General features: G+C 40.3%; 1 protein-coding gene across 3 annotated transcripts in view; it reads right to left on the reverse strand.

Moving 5' to 3' along the window:
* Positions 1 to 12,630, reverse strand: part of ERG (ETS transcription factor ERG) — a 140,625-nt gene that overhangs the window by 53,109 nt on the left and 74,886 nt on the right. Inside the window, exon 1 of one of the 3 annotated variants that reach the window (XM_083854937.1) lies at positions 8,283 to 8,793. The exons of the other annotated variants lie outside the window; for them this stretch is intronic. Coding sequence (XP_083711063.1) covers positions 8,283 to 8,300 — 18 coding nt within the window. The 5' untranslated portion in view covers positions 8,301 to 8,793. Of the gene's footprint in view, positions 1 to 8,282; positions 8,794 to 12,630 lie in introns of those variants that run through there. 3 annotated transcript variants of the gene reach the window in all.

Raw genomic sequence — 12,630 nt, forward strand, 5'->3', positions numbered from 1 at the left:
TCTCGACCTTCAGAAGAGCTCTGAAATGTGCTGTCTCCTAAAGATGTTCCCCGCCGATATGACACACACACTCTGCATTGTTTCTCTGCTCGCAGGCATTAATATCCCAGAGGTAACCCACCCTTCTCTTAACGGCTGGTGACAGGTCCAATGGCTGAGCAAAAATCAGTTGGAGGAAAGGGAAGTCTTGTCGGAAACGAGATTAATCTTGTAACGAGTGTTCAGCCCTGATAACCCATCTGTGCAGAGAACTGCTTTAACTGGAGAGCAATTAACCTTCACCTGACAAGCTCTGTCCAACCGTTATAAACAACATTAAAGGCACAGGATCCCCCCTCGTTTTCACCCCCCTTTACGTAGACTAAACAATCGGATTCTGAATTCCATGAAAACAGCAGAGGGAATGATGCCTCGATGACAAATGGCGGGGAAAATTTTTTAACAGGTAGTGCCCGCATGGAAATAATGTGAAAAATGTCTCTGGCTTTAGTGAGCTGATCTGATTAGTAAAAAAGCAACAGTTTTGAGCACTTCCAAGGGAATACCTGACGCATGAGGAAAGCTGCTGTGAGTACGCCAAAGATTAACAATAATAAAAATTTATGTGAGCAGATAAGAGCTGACTAAACCATATCTGAGGAACATTGATTTCAGGACAAAATGTGCATTTCCCCAGCACCTCTGTGAGCCCAAAGCCAAGGGGCAACTTCCTAAAGCTTCTTCACCCGCAGCCTTGGGAAAGCCACTTGGTCATAATCAACCTCCAGCTTGCAGAATTCTCTCTGTAATCTCTGGGGTTTTGGGTCAGGTGTCCACAGGAGCATCCCTCCTGTCCCACAGCCAAGAAATCTCAAAAAAAAAAAGGTGTTCACCATGGTGAACAAGTCTTCCTTTCAGGAAAGGGAATGAAATCTTGAAATCAGACAACAAAGTCGACCAAGGAAAGGAGACGTGATCCAAAACAGCGCAATGGGGAAAAAAAAAGAAAGAAAAAAAAAAAAATTTGGAAATGGAGTGATTAGCACCAAATGGCCTGAGATGAAATGAGGGGTAGTAAAAATGGTCCCAACTTTACCCAAATTCCTCCAATTGAAATCCTGAAATCAGGGAAGAGATGCACAGAAATGGAATGGAGAAGAATTTGAAGAAATGAACTGTTAAAAAAATTGGAAAAGAATAAATTCCGAAACCAAGCAAAATCAATAAAAGTGAGTGGTCTCTGGAAGAGGTCTGTGAATCCAGCCTCAGATTCCCAACCTCAGTAAACCCAACCAGATTTTCAGATCCCAGAGATGCAGAGCACAACACAAATTTAGCAATCTGAGGAGATGAGTGAATGTGGGACTACCCATCCCAGATGAAAAGGTGGGATATTAATGAAGCCACAACAGCAAAGAGCTTCTTAATTCTGCAGGGAAAGACCAAAATACCCATCTCAGTTACAACGGCAGAAACCTGGAATGACTCCAGCAGAATCACTGGCAAAACACAGAAATTTTGGGCTGAACTCCTGAATAACTTGGGTGAAAACCTGGCCCCAGTCAAGCCATGCTGTTACTTCATTTTGGCCAATTTCACTCCAAGTTTCATAAATCCTCATTCATCCTGTTCATGTGCCTGAAACAAACTACCCTGAAGTTATGACCAGCAATGGAGGTTTTCTGTCTTTATTTCCTTTCCCTTTGCTCCGAGCCTTCTCTTTTCCTTAGCAGAGGTTCAAACACACAGGTTAGTGATGGTTTTATTTCCCAGCACAGTGAGGCAAAATTTCTGTTTCAGTCATTTTGGTTGAATATGTAGAGCACTGAATATGTGGATTGCAAAAAATGGCCATGAATCTCCAAGATATCCAGAACTTGCTCTGAACTATTTGCTGCTACTGAAATGTGTATTTTACTTAGAGAAATGAGGAAAGAATGCAGGCAACAAGGAGTTTGAGGGAGGATGCTTGTTTTTCATCTGACAGAATGACAGTGGATTTTGAGGCATCCTGAATCCCAGTATTGTAAAACATTGGGACACTTTTCCTTCCACTGCAGAGAAAAATGCTGATACTTCACAGTCCAGGATAACAGCATTGGTTTGAAATTTATTACATCAACAGATGAATTATACTGAGGCTTGAGTGTTTAAATAGTATCAGGTAGAGCATTACCTTTATATGAAACAAGAAGGACTTAGAGCTTTTCAGTGAATTAGATATTAACAGATAGGAAGTTCCTATTGAAAGCATTTCCTGTATTGGTAGTCCCTGATTTTGGCAGCTTATCTGGGTAGGAAATGAACACAGGAAGTATCTGTCTACAGACACTTTATCATCAAGGTAATTGCTGTGGCAGCATTTTGCTGTTTATCAAGGTAATAAACAGAGAGTCTAAAAAAAGATGTTTTTCAGCTCTGAAGAATGAGGCTTAAAAAAAACCCCCTCCAGCAGTTATGCAAAACCTTCCACGTAGATTTAACATGCTTGCTGTAGTGAGGGATTTGTCAAACAAAGCATTTCCAGTCTCTTGAGGTTTTTTTTTTCCTTCACTTGTGGTACCATGTCTTTTTCTGCCACTCTCTCATCCCCGTTAAATCAGGCAGGTAGCTTTAAAAAGCCCTGCCACTTCCCGAAATTTAGGGATCCACCCCTTCCTGCAGGTATTTGCATAAAGCCAGTCCCTGTCATCTGTTGGCAGCACACACCTTTGACTAAGCAAGTCAGCTCCTGTCGCGGGGTGACAAGGTCACGCCAGCCTGGTGACACCACTTCCCACCCACGCTGCAAACAAACAGCCCTGCAAGGGGAACACATCACATCCTAGGCATTCCTTCCACTCAATATTCCCAAAAGATTGTTCTCCTTGTCCACCCTAAGTCCTTCAGTCCAGCCCTTAAAAAAAGTTTCATTATTGCTCATCATTCTTTTTTTAAGTTTTAATGGTCGGTGAGGTTCTTATGACAAATAATTGCCAATTTGTTCGTTTTACTTTGAGACAAATTTGATCATGATAATTACCAGAAGAGGTAGTGATTGTTATTCAAAACCATCATTAATTTTATTTATCAACTAATATCCCTTTCCTGAAAGAAATGTCCAGTCTTTCCCTGTGCATAGTAAAAATTGGTAACCCAGAGCCTTCCAGGGAGAGAGGTAACATCTGTGAGCCAAATCTCACCAGATTTCCTAAAACTTCTCCCTCTGTTCATCATTATAAATTATTTACAGGACTATACAGTCCTTCTAAGGGAGCAGGAATAAATTGAGGGACACAGCATTCTCCAGCCTCAGGCAGGCTTGGTTTAAACAACATTTAAAACAATCCCTCCAACCACAAAGACACATCCATTCTTTAAGGAAAGGACTGATGCCTTTTTCACATAAGTGACTGAAAGTTTTCCCATATTTGTTGATGTTTTCAATGCAAAATTTTCTTCTGTAATACACGAATATATATAATATATATATAATATATATTATATATATAATATTTTATATATGTATATGTGTGTGTGCATCAAGGACAGCAGAGTGGCCGTACAATTATCTATCCAAAGAAATTAATTTTTAAAAGATGGATCTGATAAAAATCATGTTGTAGAAAATCAATGAATTAGTTACCCTGACCAGGTTTGGCACTGTGATATTTTCTACTGTATCACCCTTATTTGACTAAAATTCCTAAATCTAGTGATACAAAATCAAATTTCCTTTTATTCTCTTTTTTTTTCCCTGATTTTCCAAATTACTTCTCTTGGCTTGATTTAGAAACTTGCATTATAAAGGCTACTTCTTCCTGAGTAAACAGCATTATATATTTTTATTGAATTATAAAGCATCGCTCGGAAAATAAATATCTTTTTTTGGCATTCATCTTTTGCAAAACAGCTTCTGTGTTTATCTTTCAGCAAGTCATTCTCCAAGAGCACTTGTTTCTTTGAACATTATTTCTGAAAGGCCTTTTGTAACACGGGGAACTTGCTGAAAAACATTTTGTTAAGGGATAATGTAGTTCTTGTTCAGGAAAAACAAACAAACCAACAAACTCAGACAGTCAAACATATGCATTTTCCAGCTGTTGTTCCTTGCCTGGGGACTTAATTCCAGAAAGCAAAATCCTTATATTTCACTTCATTTTGGCATATGAAGACACAAACCAAATTGAGTTAAATGACTGCTGATTAAAAGCAAAAGAAAACAACACAAAAAAAATCCCCCCAAAATAACTTCTGCTTGTTTCTGCCTTGAAATTCCACATTTGTACTGGAGTCAGAAATACTGCTTTACCTGGAAATAATTATAGCTCTGATTCTACTGCCTTTATTGGGACAAAACCTTCCTGGAATTGCTGGGAAGTTTGGATTAAGGAGTGGAGGATCAGGGTAAGTTGCTTTAAGGCTCTGTGTCTGTTGCTGCCTCTGGTTCATCAGAGCACTCATGTTTAAATCTGCAGCATCACCAAAGCCAACAGAAGCATTTACAGGCTGAAAAGTTAAATATGCCATTGGATCAGCTGCTAACTGAGATGAGGGAAAGGAAAAAAAAAGATAATAATCTTTATAATTGTTCTAATGCAAGGAACAAAAGTACAAATTACTGTGTCAGCTCTGCTGGACTCAGTGCAGATGCAATCCTCTAAACAAAGCCTTAAACATTTCCATATGCCAGGAACAGATTTATTTCTTAACTCTCTCCAGCTTTCAGAAGCATTTGAGTGACTACTTAGACTTTCTAAAAGAAAGTGAGAGAAAAGTAATGTTATAGAGACAAACCCAGAATGAGATTCCTCAAAAAAAAATTAATCTTGCCCCCTATATTCTGCTTTAATCAGTGCATCCATGCCCTCAAGCCTCAGAAACCACAAAGATTCTCCTGTCCTTTATCAAATACACAGACTTTTTTTCTCCCTGAAATCACAGATTCCACATGAACATCACTTCAGAAAATAATAATGAAGAGTGGATGTGAGCAGATTTAGGTGTAAGTAAAGGAAATATCCACGAGTATGATCAATAAATCATTATAAAGTCAATTTACTGAAGTGTTTTTTTCTAAGAATAAGCATAATGACACTGGTAGGCAAAGAGAGAAACAGAGCAAGGCTTGAACATGGCAAGGAATTAGAACTCCAGTTGTACTTTTCTATTTAATATTCTTTCCTCCATTATGGGATGGATAATGGGAAAAAAAAAACCACCAAAATGACCTCGAGAGTAAGTATTTTTACTTCATCTCAAGGTAACACTTAAATTATTTTTGCTCCATTCTACTAAAAAAAAAAAAAAAGCCAAAACACCAACAAGACACTGATGCCTAATTCAGATATGTTCTAAAATTGTATTTACAGGAATGTGACCAATAAATATAAATAATTGCATTTATTTGATAATATTCAGCTTCAGTGCTGTACCCCCCCAGAGCTGCCAGACACCACCTGAGCCAGAGGGAAACCTGTCAGTATTGAAACCTGCACTCTAAGAAGACTTTTTTCCACTTTAAAAGCCACATTTTACCCTTCAAAATGCCTAAAAACATATCAGAGGGCTCAGCTGAGTGTGCACAAGGTGTTGGGATGTGAAATCCCAACCCAAAATCCTGCCTGGGGCGGCACCTTCTTGCACCACCTTCCTCTCCACAGCTGCTTGTGCTGACCTCTCTCCATCCAAGGGAGAGATCCTTGGCCTGGGCAAGGATGATCCAGTGTAGAAATCAGGATTAATATGATTTATCCATGGCAGAACATGGGAAAAAGGTGCTGCTGCCTCCTCATCCTCCTCCTCTTCAGGAGAAACCTCCCAGCACGGCACTTTCCCTTCCCAGGGAAAAAAAGGAGCAAGGGGCAGGAGAAGGAGGGCACAGGGTAAAGAGAGAGTGATCCCCTGGGAAAAACACACTCAGGACACCAAAACCAGCACCCCAAACCTCCCAGCAGGGTTTGCCTTCCCAGAGCCCTGCAGGCTGGTGAGGGGGAAAGGATGAATCAGACACCCTGACTGGAAATCCACCTCTGGCACGGGGGGAGGTTCTGAGAAGTGTCTGCCCAGTTATGAACAAATACAGAACCATTCACATCCCAATTCTGAAATTTAGTGACTCCACAGATTCCCTGAGGAGTACAGTGGATTCCCAGAGAGCCCAGATAAGGCTCTCCACCTTCCTCAGGCAAATTGGGATAGCTGGGCTACACACAGACAACACAAGCCATTAAATATATATATTATTTAATAGGTATATTATTAAATAGATCTATCATTAAATATATATATATATATATATATATATATATATATATATAACTGTTTAGCAAAAGCTAAACAAACACCTGCCTGGCCTTCAAATGGCATTTCTTTATTTCAGAAACCCTCCAGTTAAAAGACTTCTTTATCCACTCCCTGTATAAGAAGAGGAATTGAAAATCTTTGGACTGTCTCACGTTAGAGCACATTTCCTGCACCTTGAGTACAAAGCACCTGTCATTTCTTTCCAGTCATTTCACATTTTGCATTTGCATAAATAAAATTGTTGCTACAGCATGTAAAGCCTTCCCAGCACTCTGGGCAGCAAAATCCTTAATTTTTTGGGTTGCCTGAGACCTCCTGCAAGATTCCCACTCCAGATGAGGACAGAGAATTGGACATTTTTCCATTTTGCTGAGTACATTGCATTACCAGGCTATGTAAAACAGTTCTCTAAGTGTAAGGTGGAGGCCAAATAATAACAATTGGGCATCATTTAACAATCTTCCATCCCATTAAAATTCAGTCAATACTAAACATAAAGGAAATAAATAACAGGAGTCACCTAAAATGCAAATATCCGATCTCGTGGGTGCCATTATTTTTGAAAATAAATTTTGCATCAATATTCTGATTATTAGGAGCAAACCCAGCATTAAAACCTCAGCACACAGCTCTCCTTTTAGGCAAAACTTGACTCCCTGAAACTCAAGATTTTCATTTTCATGTCATGTCCTGTGCGCTCTGAAATGCACAGCAAAACCAAAGGGAACTCAGTTTCAGGAGCTACTTGGCATTTAACAGCTGCTGGCCAGCAATGCAGAGGAGAATCAGATCTGTGTCTCTATTTATTGATAGCCCCATGAAAACATCGGTGGTTACAAAAACAAAAGGTTCATTAGACTTTTTAATCACTCTGCCCTCGGGCAGGACTGTCAGATTCCCAAAGCTGTAACAAAAAAGCATCAAATGATCTCTAAAATGTAAATACTGGAGCAGAATTTACTGAAAAAAATCCAACTGCAGCCCTACTTATCCAACGGCCAGGCTATTCCAGATCCCTCATTAAACCTCTGACATAATTAGAAAAGTACAGAAATAGACAATGCCACGAAGAAAACAAATACCTCAGTCCTGAACCCGATAATACCTCGATCCCAAACCTGATAGAACAACGCTCAGAGTCCTCCCTGTCCGTGCTCTTTATGGAAAATTAGTTTAATTATCACAAAGCATTTAATTACCATTACATTCTGCAATTAATCACAGCTAATTGCTCTATTGGTAACTGCTGTCCAGAGAAATAAAACTTAGACAGATTTATTCAACTTTCTAAGTGACACAGCCTAGAAAAACTCAACAAAGCCATTCTTAAACAAAAAAAACCCAAAGCCAACAAACCATGCAGATGAAGATATGCACCAAGAGATGAAGTTACGCACCAAGAAGAGACTTTTATTGTCCAAAAAATTAAAACATAAAAAAAAAAAAAAGAACGCTCCCGTGAGATCTTCCCACCACCATTAAAATAACCTCCAGAAAGGTCTCGACTTTAAGAATTTCTAGAAAAGCACGAGACAGATAAACAAGAGCTGGTGCCTCTCCTTTCCCCAGCGGGCTAAAATTTGAGCAAGAGAAACAACATTTCAAAGTATCCAAAAGTTTAGCGCCCTTAGGAACCCGCTTTTTTCCTTCCAGTGCACACCCTCTCCCCTCATGGCAGTCCACAAAACACATCCAAGTCGTCCGAGGGATACCTCCAAGAAATTTCAGAAGCTCTCACAAATTGGGGCTTCGCCTATGCAATCCACACCACTGAACAGTGAATTTAAAAAACCCAATCTTTTTTTTTTTCCGAGTTTGAAGTTTTTAAGCCTTGCGGATGGTTGGAGTAGGAAAAAGGAAATTTACTAGGCAGTACAAAGGAAATCTTGTTGTCCTCTATTGTGGCAGTGGGGGTGTTGCCCAATTCTAACTTATCTAGGTTGATAAAGGAAACCAAAGAACACGCCGGTGAGAAAAAAAAAATTCCAACAAAAAAAAGGTAACCCCCCTCTCCTTACCTTAATAGTGCTTGCCATAATGTGATCAAGATTATTGATCGCTAATAATTGCTAATAATAATTATTGCTTCGCTCTGACCAGAAAGAAGTTTTGATGGGGTTGTTTAGAGCGGATGAGATTGTGCTAACTCTGGGAAATGAAGTCAGCCAATGGCAGGAAGAGGTTTCTATTGGTCCTGGCCACCGCAGCTCGAAGAAACAGGATATTTGGGAGTGAAGAGATAAGAGCCCTAAAACAATGTTGTTTTTCTTGATGATATGTGACTGAATTTTTTTGATTTTTTTTTGTTTTGTTGGGTTTTTTTGTTGTTTTGTTGGTTTTTTTAAAAAACAAAAAAGTCAATTGCCCGTGGCCGGCTGGGCAGGTGTGATTTGATGTGCAGTAAGTGTGACAGGCCACTTCGAGGCAGGATGCAGATGTCAGATGGAATGGGCCAAATTCAGCAGTGGTTTTGATGCAGGCTGTTCACTGGGGAATTGCTGATCCAGGGCCAAAGCCAGGCTGGGTATAAATGGGTGTAACTCCAAAGATGTTAATGAGGTCTGGCCCTGCTTACACCATGTCTATATTTGTCCATGAACCTCATTCCTGCATTCCTGAGCTATTGACACTTTCCAGCCTATCTGATTTAGCACTTTTTTTCTCCTTAGAGAAGAAGCAAATAGGTTGGGGACAATAATTTCTTCTTGATGTCTCTTTCTTACTGAGGAAAGGAAGTCACAAAAAAGACATAAAACTTCAAAAGCAGATGCCTGAATGCCATAAACAGTCTTAAATCATCCATGTTCTTCCCTTAATTCACAGCTCTATCCATGAATGGAAACGAGATGGTTTCACTGGCAGTTCCCTTCCTGGTTAGAGTGTGATGGCCATTTTTTATTCAGTGTTATATTTTCATTTGTCCTTTTGGAGCACTTGGCAGTCATGGGGACACCCCAGAATTCCCAGCTGTGCAAACAAAACACTGTCCCTGTCCCAGGCCTTTGTATAAGAGATCTGAACTTTGAAAAAAAATAAATACATATATAATAAAAGGCAAAGTGCTTCCACAGTGCCAGCCAGGGTATTCCACTCAATATCTCAGTGCTGGCACAACCCTTTCACACTTTAGGAGCCTCACAGTTTTCTATGTTTTCATAAAAGATACAATTCCTGGTGTCAAGAGATTCTGAGCTTTCAGCCTGAAGAGAAAAGCTTGAATAAAAAGCTTCCATAAAAATGGAAGGAAAAATTCAAGCAAGTCAGAATTTATTAATTATTTTTTTAAAAAAACTATTTTTAAAAGCTGGTCCTACTCTAACAGGTTTATAATTTCTCATTGCTCCCTATGACAACACCCAACCATGGACAGGTTGCCTGGGTGGTAATTCCAGCTGTAGTAAGGTCCTGCCCACTGACCAGGCACTCTGGTACAATAAAAAGAACAAGAAATAGTGAATGGCTCATTGCAGCATTATTTAGTGGAAGCAGATGACCTCACCCTCTCCCAATGCTGCCTTCTCCTGCTCCTTAGGAAGAAAAAAAAAGAAGGAAATGGGAGCGTTGTTCTGTAGCTGGTGATGACTGCTGGCATTCAACACACAGTTTTTCCAAACAAATGCACAGCCAAACCAAAAGTTCACTTTTCAGTTCACTTTTCCCTCCTATCCTGACCCAGGAAAGGTGAAATGCATTTTTCCAGAGGTGCACATGGAGTCCCTCACTCATCTGTCCTGCAGGTGCTGCTCCATCTCCCCCAGAGCAGGGCAGAGCAAAGGCTCATCCACCCTCCCCTGCTCATGGGAATTGCCCTGATAGATCCAAGAAATTCTCATTTCCAGGTGTCCCATGGGGATCATAGTGATGGGAATCCCTGGATGCAACAGAGACAAACAGAATCACTAAGGTAGGAAAGAGCTCCAAGATCACAGAATCCAACCTTTGAGACACAGGATTATCTCCCTGCCCAAGATCAATTCAATTTTACAGTTCACTTTAAAGAGCTCTGGTTTCTTCCACTGTAAAGATGATTCTTCATGGCTTCAGAGCAATCTGGAGCCAGCACTGCTATACAATATTTTATATTCTCCATTAGCTGGTTCATATAGAAATGCAGTGTTGCACTGCTGAATGTGCTCTTGCAGTCTCCATCCACCAAATTACAGTGCTCCTGCAGAGCAGGTAGCTTTCCTATTTTCATCCTGAACAGTATGAAAAGAAAGCAATTTATACTAATTGTATTTCATGGGGATGTTGATTTCCTCCCTTTTCATCTCCAAACAATGAGCAAGACAGCCAAAAGATTAGAACCTTTCTCTTGAAATTTCAAAGCATTGTATAATGTTTCAGTTGGGTGACTTCCACTGCAGTTAAGCCCCTGATATTTTGGTTTTTTTTCCTCCAATATATCAAGAGGCTGCAAGTATCAGTTCCAGCTCCCCAGTGGAGAGGATCTAACAAATTCATTCACAAGCAGTTTTTAGTCCTGATTCTTCCCCATCCCATCTCCATATACACAAACCTCCTCTTGGTTTACACAGGGATTTTGGAAGCATAAGGAGCACTGCTGAGCTCTATTATTATTATTATTATTATTACATAAGTTTTACAGAGCCCACAGCCCAGTAAGGATTTTGCCATTTTCAACTGGCACACAATCCGTGCCAAAGAATCTAGTGAAGTTTATTTGACTTTCAAACTAATACCCACAGGCAGATTTCTGAGTGCTTACGCTGAGGCTGATCCAATTGCAAGCAGAGCCTTGGTATTGTGAGGCAAGGAAAATATTGGGTTATCAAATCACCATCATCCAGTTGCAAAAGAAAAAGAGTACAAACACTTCTGCTATTTTTTCTGATTTTTTTTAAAGGTTAAATAGAAAAAAATGTTTTTGTTATGTTAGGCAACTCTGTGTTATTGTCTGAAACAACACACTGAGGGTTTGAAAGTTGGTCAACAAGCAGAATAAAACCACGAAAAAAAAAAGTACTAAAAATCTACACAAGTCACCTAATGCTCCCCCTCTAATTTCCCTCTGAAGCTTGTCACCCTAATTTGTCCTGGCTCCTTTCAGCTGGAATATTCTCCTAGTTTCAGCCTGCATCTGGAAACTACAGAGCAGCAAAATTCCCCAGCATGTGTTAACACTGAACATGTGCTTAAGTGTCCTGATCAAAGCAGGGAGTTGCACATGCTTTAGAGTTACAGCTGTGCTTAAACTCTTTCCTGAACACACTTAAACACTGCTTGAAGTGCTTTCTACCTTTAGGACTCAAGAGTTCCCTCTTTAGAGAAGATCCTTCCAAACTGGAGATGAAGGATCAAATCTGTGCTGACCTGCTTAAACCAACAGGGCCCTGGATAGATCTGAAGATTTGGTTTGATCACGCAAAAAAAAAGTAATCAGACTGAGTCCTGAAGGTGAAAATCCAAACAAAAAAAGTTGTTTTGCTTGCTGCATCCTTTTTAGGATGTACAAGAAATATGCTCAGTGTGTGTGTACTCACCTAAACACCTGAAATGTGTTTTACATGGGTTCAGGTGAGAGGGACTTGTCACAAAGGCAAGGGGAGTGACAGGACAAAGAGGGATGGCTTCACACTGAGAGTAGGTTTAGATGGGATATTGGACAGGGATTGTTCCCTGGGAGGGTGGGGAGGGGCTGAGATAGAATTCCCAGATTTGCTGTGGCTGCCCCTGGATCCCTGGCAGTGCCCAAGGCCAGGTTGGACATTGGGGCTTGGAGCAGCCTGGGACAGTGGAAGATGTCCCTGCCCATGGCAGGACATAGAATGGAATTAGAAGACCTTTAAGGTCCCTTCCAACCTGAACCATTCCAGATTCTATGAAATATTCCAGAAAAAAACACTGCAATATTCCTATTGCAAACAGATCTGTAATCCTTCTTGTTGTGTGGGATGTAAAGCAATAACTCTGCTCTGGGCTGACCAAGAGATTAGGGACACACTCTGCTGTGGTAATAATGTGACCTCCATCCCTTGAACTGTACAAAAATCTTTGGGTAAACAGTTGGAAAACTGGAGACACATTCACCTTTCTGTTGTGCTTGGTATGGGTACACACAGTGTCTGCAGATGTGGGTATTAAAACAAAAGACAACAGAGAAAAGAAGTGAGTTTTATCCCTCTTACCAACCTTCCAGGTAAAAAGGAGATTCTCCTTTAGGTAGAACCAGGCTGCAAATCAAAAACCCCAAAAAACACAACTGGAGCACAGTAAAAGAATTTGCATTGCAGTTTCAGGAAGCAGAATTTAGAAGTCCAAGCAAATTACTGCCGCTTCATGGCACACGAAGACACATTTATAAAGGCCTTAACCCTCCCCAAAAATTCAGCATTTTGCTAAAAT

This window comes from Zosterops lateralis (genome assembly GCF_965231275.1).
Source record: "Zosterops lateralis genome assembly, chromosome: 2".
Taxonomy (NCBI): Eukaryota; Metazoa; Chordata; class Aves; order Passeriformes; family Zosteropidae; genus Zosterops; species Zosterops lateralis.